Genomic DNA, 11,385 nt, shown 5'->3' with positions numbered 1-11,385 from the left:
TTTCAATATTTTTGTATCTAATGTACAAATAGTTTATATTCATAGAAAAATTTTATTATTAATTACTTATTATTAATAGCCATCGCTTTCATTTATTTCCTGGTTTTTTAAAATAATATCTACCTGTTTCTTTATATCTGGTGAAATGGATATGGCGTTCTCGGAAATCTCCTTCAATTTTTGAATATTTATCACGTTCTTTTTCTACAAAACGAAAGTTTTTTTTTATAACAATTGCAAGTACGTTTTAAATGGAGTTATAAGGGAAATTTTAAATAGACATTTTAAATGGAGTTATAAGGAAAGGGTTATCTGGAAAGATAAGTGTTGAAATTAATTACTTCTTGTTCTGCGATCATGGCATTTACACGGGCGAGCTTCTTTATATTGTCATCTGCTTTTCTTCTCAATTGTACCAGTTCTTCCAGCAGGTTCTTCTTCTGCGTCGTCAGTTCGTTTATCTTTATACGAATCATTTCGTTTGGATCTTTGTAGTCCGATTTTTCTATGCACGCTTCGTAGTTGAGATGTATGTTCTTGAAACGCTCACAAAGATCCTCTTCCTCCAATCTCACATTATCCAACACAAACCGCGCTTTTCGCTGCAATTGCCTGATTTCGCAAATTTCCATTTCTATATTCTTGTACTCGTTGCGGTAGCTTTGCAACATTGGCTTACAACAATTGATTTCTCTCTCAATCTGACGGAGTTTATTCTTGAGATCCATTACTTCGATTACTTCAAACATGGACACTGCAACAAACCACATCTCTGATCGTATTCTGCCTATTAAGATAGATTAACTTTCATCTTGATTTGGCTTACTTTTTATCTTTTTCTAATTCTAAAAATTGGAAAAAGATAAAGAGTAAATTAAATTAAGATTAAAGTTAATCTACATCATGTTGGTAGAAATCCATTTTTCTATCAAAGAATAAATCTTTAAATAATTAAAGGATTATTCGTACTAGATTAGTGCATATTAAAAAAGTTGTTTTATATAACATATCTAGATACAAATATAATCATATAATCAACTTTGACAAAGAAATATATTTTTTTACAGATTAACTGTTATTTATTATCGTGAATCTTCTTTTATATTTAGAAATGTTACATGTACATTCTGTTGAACAATGTTAATAATTGTTAATAACTGTTAAATAATTGACAATATCATTAATAAAAAATAAAAGAGCATAAGAATCAGGCTATAATTACAGAAACTGTTAAAAACTATTTATAATACATTAATTAGATTAATTTTCAGATTTAGACGTTAACGTAATATAAGCACATGAATCTAATTATGTTTCAAATAGTTTTTAACCGTTTTATAAATTTCCGCGTTCGATACTCCTATAACCTTTTACTTTTTTATTATTGATTTTGAAGGAGTCTTATACATTTTAATTATTATTATTATTATTATTATATGACATTTTATCGCGGATTTAATTATTTAAAAAAACTTATACGTTTTTATATCTTTGCTCTTACTTCAAGTAGCAGCTTTTAATATGCACTAATTGTCGTGAAACGAACTTGCAAGTGAGCGAAAACCATAAAATTTATAACGCCAAAGAATTTTATTTTATATGAAAAAGTAGATTGCTAAAACAATTATCATTGAATAGATCAACACACAGTCCGAAATGTCCAAAATTATTATCCATCTCCATGTTAATTGTTGTAATTGTTCAACGAATTCAAAGTTATCTGACAATATGATGACGTCCTTAATGAGAAGGTCGGTCTTGCGGAAGATTGTGTAGCTCGCAATTTGTGTAGCACCGTGCACTAACGCCCTCCTAGAAACATTGCGGCCAAAGTAGAAAGCAGTCAGCTAAATGCTGCTAAATGGATGGTAACAGGAGAAACACGAGAGAGGTTGCAATTACCATGCTGGGGACCGAGTCTGTATTTTGAAACGAGGTGAAAATTACAAAATTACAAAAATGAACAAATTTATTGGATGTTGATTAATGAAATTATAAATATTGTAGTAAATTCGTTCACTTTTGTAATTTTCATCTTAAATATTTCAGGATATAAAATCAATAATTAATGTTTTAACATTGTTTTCGATATAAAAAATGATGCCAGGCATCAATTGCAGCTCATTTCGATTATCTCTGATATATTGATATTACAAATAATTGTACTTTTTTTAAATTACACTTGCAATTGCAGATTTAGACTCACGTTAAAACTATGAGGAAGAACAAGGACTAATAAGAGTACAGTGTAGATACGGATGTAAGTGTAGTTACCAAAAAAACAATGTTATTTTTTCTTGGATTAAAGAAGTAAAAGTTTACTTGTTTTTACTCTCAATAGCCTTGGTTTTTTCTTATTCTATATAAATAATATACGTAAAAATTCTATCATAGAACTTTTTCTTCTCATAGAACTCTAAGAATTTTTTTTAAATTTTTTATCAACTTTTTAGTATTGCATTTTCTTATTTTCATTATCATGAGAAAATGCGGTATTAAAAAATTCTGAAAAAATTCTCAGAACTTTATGAGAATAAAATAAACAATTTTTGTCTCTTACAGTTTTTCTGTAAAGTTGATAGTAATTGAGAAAAAAAAGATTAAAGACTAATATTCGGCTATTTTTAGTAATTAATATCTTGTTAACTATTGCGAAAATTGCAAAATGGTATAAAACTTTTTTGTTCCCCTTGACCTATTCTACACCCCCAATGCAGCTCCGACTTCACTTAACATACACTCTGTATATATTCTATAAACTGCATGTAAATGTTTTTGACCTTTGCTTCGATCCACGTCTTAAGTCATTATCGCGTTGAAGTTGGCTGCTTCTCGCGTCTCGACGAATTCTTGCGATTCTCTTGAATTCAGAACACATCGCGCCGAATTGCCGGGGTCGTGTTCGTGTTGCTCTGTATTTCTCGTCATTTCTCGCGATTGTTTGCCATTTGGAAGCAACCGTTTCGTGCGCGAAAACATTTTTTTGATGGTTTTTATGAGGGTTTCGTGAAATGTCGATCATTCGTCGAGATTTGTTGGACATCACAACGATCGCTGCGATATCAGCGATCTCTCAGTAGACCTGGAAGAGTCCATTGGAATCGTCCTTCGTATTTATTGTTTGAGGTGCAGCAAGACGAAAGAAGTAATGAGTACCTGATTATCACTAGGTACATGCAAATAATAATCGTTTTATAAATTAACTGAATCAATGAATTGCGTTGTCTTCGATAAATTTGTCGTTTGTTCATTTTTGACATTCCAAATCAATTTTATTACCACATTCCTGATTTTATTTTATTGAATAGTGACCGTTGATCCTAATTGCGCTTTTTACATTTATTTTTCTTATTTCTCCTGTAAGTATTAAACTCTTATATGTTAAATCCAACAAGCGTGATTTAATAAAAGTAAAACGAGAGTTGGATATCGTATCGCACAATTTGATGAAAATTACGAAAATGAGCGAGTTTATTTTACTAAAATTATAATTTTATTACACCTCGTGAATTTGCTTATTCTATAATTTCTATCAGGTTGTATAATATTATACACAATCCAGGGGATAAATCATGTATGATTTTTTTCTTGGACAGAAACGTGAAAAGTAAAAATTCTTGAAACTGAATACTTGAAATAAATTACTTAGATTTATAAAACCTTTTTCAGTGTATATGTATATGTACATACATATAATAAATACTTTTATTTAAAACAATATTTGCAATACAAGTGTATTTCAACGGAGCACATAGAATTACGTATTAAAATTTATATTTAAAATCAAAAGATTGAAAGTTTTTAATTGTAATTCAAATAATACAATTGATTGTCAATCTTAATATTTGAAATACAAGATACTATTGTCTTACAAATAGTTTTTCAAAGAAAAATATTTCAAATATCCGTCTAGTAGTCCTTTATACATATACAAATTTTTAATTTTTATATGTCTATGGTAGGGAAAATGTTACATGATTGATTTCCCGATCGAACTATTCCGCGATTAGCATATTGCCGAAAACAGCGGCAGATTCAAATACGGCCTCGCAAGATGGCGGCTGGCGCCCGGAGCGTTTCCCGCGTAAAACAGCGCCGTCCCGCAATTGGCCGCGCTCCACCAATGGCTCGGCGTCGCGCGCTCTGCGCCGCGAGATGGCGGCAGCGTACGATCACAGTGATCACAACGCACCCGCGATTCGCCATTGCGACGTGATTGCCTACTACCGAAGTTTCGTATCGTGTTCGTGCGTGAGAATTCGTTCCGGTGTGTCCCACGACGGACTTCCTTGGCTGCGGCCTACGCAAGTGCAAGTAAGTTGAGAATCGCCTTCTGTCGCGCGAACGCGCTCGAATTCGCCGGTCGAGAAGCGGAATCGCGCGCGCCGTAGGCCGAGACGTCACGCATCACGGAGGCGCGTCGTCGCGGAGGGATACGCTTTTTCTTTTCTTCGCGGAGAATTAATCCCGTATTTCCGGCCGCCGTCGTCATCATCGTCGTCGGTGGTCGACGTGTCGGCCGTTCCTACCTCGCGTCCCTCCATCGCGCCGCGCTCGCTCGTGGCCGTCACCGACTGATCGCGAATCATCGATGAGCAGCGACGTCTCGATTTTCGCATTCCTTCTTTCTTAACGCGTAACATTCCAGCGCGTTCGTACGTCGTGGCACCGACAGCGGTACGTTGTCGCTTTTGGAGGTTATACGTCGCGACAATGCGACGCGACGCGACGCGGCGCGGCGCGGCGCGGTGCCGCGTCAGCCGCGTGAGCGATGGTTGCACGCGACCGCAGAAGCTCCGAGTCGATACTTCGGGATCTTTCCTCGAGTTGACTCTTTGCTCGAGACTTCGATGATGACTTTCGATACTCCGGAGCCTTATTCTCGAAAAATGCATTAGGGCTGTATTCCAAAATGTCCAAAAGCGTCCTCTCCAAGGAAAACTTTACTCGATATAATATAGTATACGTTACGTATACTATACATTTTGAGTAAAATTTTCCTCGGAGAGGACGCTTTGGAATGTAGTCGTGACTTTACAGAAATACTAGACATCTGTGACTACGTTCAGCGGAAAAAGCAGCTTTGCAAATGTCGTAAAAATAAATTCTTTAATACGATTGTTTTTGTATTTAATTTTTTACCGGATCTAAATGTACAAGTCAATTATGTTAAAGAATTTTTACAATAGTTGCAAAGCTGGCTTTCTCCGATGAACGCAGCTAAGTATAAATCAATTGTATTCGTTCCTTTAGACTCTGCAGACATTGTAATGTACGTCATACATTTGAGGATATCCATTAAAATTATTTAAGTCGATCGATATTATCTGAGATCTGATGCACATAATAATGTATATGTTGTAAAAATAATCAACATTTTGAAAAAAATTTATTGTTTAATGTGAATTATTTATTAAAGTGCGCATGAATTGAATTGAAAGAAAATATTTTTAACATTCCAAGAGAGAGTAAAATCAGATTAAAAGGTTAAAGAATCTTATAATAGTTGTAAAGCTGCTTTTTCTGCTGAACGCAGTCAATAATGTACATAATGTCATATACTATATTTTCGTTCATTTTGATGCGTGATATTTTTTAAAAATATCTCTTGAGATCATATTTTTAAAAAATAACGCGTACAAAAATGTATGAAAATACTATAATATACGTTACATACAGTAGCTGCCAAAAGTTTTCGACTAATTGAGTAATTTTAATATATATTGCTTCTAAAGAATATAAATAAAAATATCTAATATACAAATACGTAATATATTTAAAATATCAAACTCAAAGCTTGAACAAGAATTTTTTAACTTATAATATAAATTAAAAATTAGATTGACAAATGTATCGTGGAATTGTTAGCCGGAAACTTTTGGGAGGCACTGTATATTATAGATTTTTCTAGTATTTTTGTATGCGAGATTTTTCAAGAATAAGGTTATTGATACTCTCTGAAGCGCAGCACGACATTGTCGACGCGAAAAACCGAGTAAATAAATAAAATACTTGGTTGACTATTCCACGGTCGAATGTAGAATTCTAGATTCTTACTTTGCAATATATATATTTCCTTTTGAAGGCGAATAGTTCGTACCGCTAAACTACTTTAATGTATCGTATGGCAGGGAGTGGTAAGCTGTAATCTGTCACGGTAACGCATTGTTTATTCGCAACAAGAAGGAGAGCTCGATATCTACGGTGGCGTTATCTCGCGCGATAAGAGCTCCGAATGACGCGTGCGACTAACTATGCACGGAGAATTCGAGAGAGAATATATTTTCTCGATCCGCATTGGAAATTTATCAATTTTTTTTAATTGTAATAATGCTCTTCATACAATTTCTCGATATTCTGTAACAGTTTTGATCACGAGCGATTTTGTCAAAATCCTACGAGAGAGCACGGAAAAAAATAATGTTGCTATGAACGTAAAAAGCTTGCAAAATTTAATTGTCAAATTTGTTTGCTATTCATAGTAATGGAATTTGCACATTTGACAAATATTTTGCATTTGTTGCAAATAATTTTTGTAACGAGTATAAAAAAGATAAATATTTGTTACATTTGGAATAATTTTACGCTTTCTATATTTGCAGATAGAATTTGTAAAATATATTCTTAAATATGATTAGCGTTTATAACAAAGTTTTTCTCTCTGTGAAAAAAGTATAATCTTCATATACAGGATATCCCAGAATGACCGCCAAATATTTCGTGCGTAGGTAGAGCGTACTAAACTGAATCGAAAAGTCCTCTTATCATTTTGCAATTTTCGCAATAGTTAATTAGACATCAATTACTAAAAATCCGAATATTGATTTTCAATAATTTTTTACTCAAACACTATCACGTTTACAGAAAAACTGTAAGAGACAAAAATTGTTTATTTTCTTCTCATACAGCGCTAAGAATTTTTTCAGAATTTTTTATCAACTTTTTAGTACTGCATTTTCTTATATTGGCAACTTTTTACCAATATAAGAAAATGCGGTACTAAAAAATTTTGAAAAAATTTTCAGAACTCTATGAGATGAAAATAAACAATTTTTATTTCTTGCTGTTTTTCTGTAAAGTTGATAATACTTGAGTAAAAAATTATTGAAAATGGATATTCAATATTAGTAATTAATGTTTTGTTAACTATTGCGAAAATTGCAAAATGGTACAGGACTTTTCGACTCAATTTATTTATAGTCCGCTTTACTTGCGCGATAATTGCCACAAAATATTTGACGGGAATATTATTCTGGGATATTCTGTATATGGAGATTATATACCTTTCTCACAAAAAGAAAAAATTTTACTATAAACATTAATCCTATGCTATGTGACAACAAATTCTAGACAGCCAACTCGGTTTGGTCTATTCTACCTGCGCATGAAATATTTGGCGTTATTCTGGGACACATATGTACATGCACATCATGCATATGCATTGAAAAACCCATTTAGTTAAATCAATTAATCTTTTATTTGGTAAACAAATTCTTGATATAATGCAATAAAATAATGTAGTTAAAACAAAAGTTTTTCTTTATTTTAGCATTATATTTGTTTCTGATAAAAATTAACATCTGATAAATTTATTTATCAGAAACAGAGGTAAAATGTTACAATAATCAAATGTTTTGCTTCAATTTTTATTATTTTATTGCGTTAACCAAGGATTTGTTTGCCCATATCCAAACAAATTAATTGACTCGACTAAATGAGTTTTTCAGTGATATGTACAGGGTATCTTAAAATAATCACCAAATATTTCATGGGCAGGTAGAGCAGACTAAACTGAGTCGAAAAGTCTTCTATCACTTTGCAATTTTCGCGATAGTTATAAGATATTAATTACTAAAAATTGTCTTCAATAATTTTTTACTCAAGTATTATCAACTTTACAGAAAAACTGCAAGAAACAAAAATTATTTTCACAAAATTTATTTTCTTCTCATAGAACTCTATGAATTTTTTCAGAATTTTTTAATCAACTTTTTAGTCCTGCATTTTCTTATTTTTACTAATATGAGAAAATACAGTATTACAAAAATTCTGAAAAAATTTTTAAAGTTCTATGAGAAGAAAATAAACAATTGCGAAAATTGCAAAATGAGAGTAGAGGACTTTTCTCAACTTATAATCAGTTTAGTATCCGCTCTACCTGCCGACGAAATATTTGGTAATTATTTTGAGACACCCTATATATAAAATTTCATTCAAGCTTATATTGTCTTACTTTATAATCTTAAAGTCACAGAGTGAGACAATATAAGTTAGAGTGAGATATTATGTACAGGAAGAAATTATACATGTATAGTGTGTATATATATATATATATATCTTTTGTAGGTTTTGACAAAATCATTCGCGGCCAGATTCTGATATAAGGTTTCTATTCGAGATGAAATAGAAGTAGAATTGATAAGAAAAAGCGCGATGCGACACAGATGTATTTTTCAAAATAACTTGATGGAGAAATTTTCTATCGACAAATCCACATGTGATTTGTCTTCGTCCGAGAATTAACATTTGTCTCTCCCTAATTTTACCAGTCGACGTGAACAAGTGTAACTAATCATTAGGCAGTGATTCAGTGCCAATTTTACGATATCTCAAAAGTTTCTTCGTTTAGGCTGGGAAATATAACGCTATTTTTGGTACAATCAAACAGGATGTCCGTGTTCCGTCAAGTCTATATCAAACGCACGCATTTTTAGGAGCGCAATATCCATTATCGAGCAATGATTTCATAAAACAAATACGAGGACAAAAAAGATGTATAACAATATTCACCGACAGCGACCTAATTATATCTAATAATTAATCTATCAGTCTAATAAGCTTGTTAATTAAATAGCAATGTTAATTAAACAAATATGCTTTCTTCTGGTTTAATAAAATGTTATCTGTTTCAATCTGTCTCATTGAATTAATAACACTATTTTTAATTAGACTGCTCTTGGCTAATACTGTTGATCTTTAAAGTGAGTGTCTATTTCTAAAATCTTACAGCTTATTCTTGAGTATTTGTTAGGCTGACAAGAAATGTACTAAATTTTAATAAATATTTGTTTAAACAGTATTAATTAAACATTTACCTATAGTTAATAGATATATTTATTGAATTGAAAAATAATATATCAAATTAATCAAATTATAATATTCTTGCATTAAAAAATATGTTTACATTTAGTAAATATTTAGTTGTTACTATTTATACAAATATTAAAATTTAGTGCATCTTTTTTCAGTGTATAATTCATTATTTATTATTTCATTGTATTTCTTGCTTCAAAACACTTTCACGTCTTATAAAGCAATTACGCCATGCTTTTGTTTTAATAAAATATTCGTTTTGTTAATACTGTGTGAAAATTAACAAGATTATTATTAATTAAACTGCTATTGGATAATGCCAATCTTTAGAGGGCAATGATCCATTTTAAAAATCTTACAACTTTTCTTCTTAAGATTTGTTATAATTCGTTATTATATTTTATAAAATTATATTTTGTTATAATTCATTTTTAAAAATTGTATTCCTTGCCACAAAATATAATAATATAATTCAGTGCCTCTATGATGGTTTTCCCGTTTTATAAATATTAATATATATATATACCTGCACTTTTTTGCGTGGGTTCGTTTTAAATTTGAAGAAAAATAATATTTTTTCCTGCAGTATTCAAAAATTATTTTTGGACTATTTGATTTGATGCTCCTCAAATAGGCCATTAAAAATCGCAAAATGTCACGGTACTTTGTATCTGAAAGTTTTACAGAGTATCGAATATCACTTAGTGTCGTACCGCTTTACATATACTGTATGTACATACATACGTGTCATATGCGCCGGTTGATATTAGAATACGCGTCGACGGCTGAAAATTCGCTGGCAACAATTCTATTAATAGCTCGATCTCAGGACGGCATTTTTACCTCGCGGGCAATCGCTGACGAAGCGACGTGCCTTCTCGATGATATAATCCAAGTTCCTCGTTATCAACTATTTCAAGATATCAATTCTATTCACAATAATTACGCTGTATTAATTTGAACGACCGTTGTATTCGATCGAGTCGAATGGAGGCTTACATGCTTGGCCTCGAATGTAAATTTATTACGCGTGAAATTTCAGCGATCGATTCTGAACAATTGTATGGAACCGTCGAGTTATCGAGAACTGGTAACTAGGGAGGTATTTCTCGAAAATTTCCCAGCTGTTTTTCAATTAATAGATGAATGTTCGTGCAACGAACTTTGTACTGAAAAGAGTTTAATAATAGCTATCAATGTTGAATAAAATAATTCCAATTAAATGTTCGGTTAATATAATCAAAAGTAATTTTACTTTTCTAAATATTATATTATATTTAATAAGAGAGAGAGAGAGAGAGAGTATTAGCATATAGTTGATTATATTATTATGTTTGGGAATACTTACTAAATATTTATAGAAAAGTAAAATTATTTTTCGTTGTATCAATCGAACATTTGATTATTTCATTCGATATTATATTACTAGATTCTTTTTTCAGTGTAGATTCTGCATTGCAAAAAAAAGTTTGGTAATATTTACTAATGTTGAGTGAAATAATTCCAATTGGATAGATGTTCGATTAATGTATTAAAAAATAATTTTATTTTTCTAAATATTTAATAAGTATTAACATATGGTTATATTATTATGTTTGATAATACTTACTAAATATTTATAGAAAAGTAAAATTGCTTTTGGTTGTATTACTCGAACATTTGATTGAAATTATTTCACTCATCATTTGCTATCATTAGATTCTTTTTTTCAGTGTTTCTATACTACAAAAAAAAAGGTCTGATAATATCAAAGCTATCAAATATTGAATTCCAATCAAATGTTCGGTTATATAATAAAATATAATAAAAAATAATGTTCTCTTTGAATATGTAGTAAATTATTAAAAACGATTGGATTTATTATTATATTTGACAATACTAAATATTTGGAAAAGTAAAATTATTTTTGATGACATCAATTGAATTTCATTGGAATTATTTTACTCAACATTTGGTAACTATTACCAGACTTTTTGTTCAGCAAGTTTTTTTATTCTCTCTGGTGGCAAGTTTAAAACTTATATATACCACCTTTGACGGCATCTTTCGTCCTCTTTCAACCTTCTTTCCTTAAAATTCCATAGTTGCGTCGACTGAAGGATCGCGAGGAATGATGAGGACGAGGTCGGGTCCAGAGGAGACATGAACCTCTTGTTCCTCGTCATAGCGGGTCTGGCGAGGGTAGGGGGAAGGTGGCGAGATGAATAGTTTGGGCTAGGTCAAGCCGAGTTGTTGGTCCCCGAGTGGCAATTGAGGGGCTGAGGGTTTGAGGTATAGCTCTCTACCGTTTCA

The 11,385-nt window shown here is 31.6% G+C and overlaps 1 protein-coding gene across 1 annotated transcript in view; it reads left to right on the top strand.

Moving 5' to 3' along the window:
* The first annotated feature begins 4,073 nt into the window (after nt 1-4,073).
* LOC108754382 overlaps nt 4,074-11,385 on the top strand; it is a 36,401-nt gene continuing 29,089 nt past the window's right edge. The window contains exon 1 of the mRNA XM_018496634.1: nt 4,074-4,314. Coding sequence (XP_018352136.1) covers nt 4,156-4,314 — 159 coding nt within the window. The 5' untranslated portion in view covers nt 4,074-4,155. The remainder of the gene's footprint in view (nt 4,315-11,385) is intronic.

This window comes from Trachymyrmex septentrionalis, unplaced genomic scaffold, assembly GCF_001594115.1.
Source record: "Trachymyrmex septentrionalis isolate Tsep2-gDNA-1 unplaced genomic scaffold, Tsep1.0 scaffold8, whole genome shotgun sequence".
Taxonomy (NCBI): Eukaryota; Metazoa; Arthropoda; class Insecta; order Hymenoptera; family Formicidae; genus Trachymyrmex; species Trachymyrmex septentrionalis.
The sequence above is the reverse complement of the archived record's forward strand: the minus strand, read 5'-3'. Positions and strand labels throughout refer to the sequence as shown.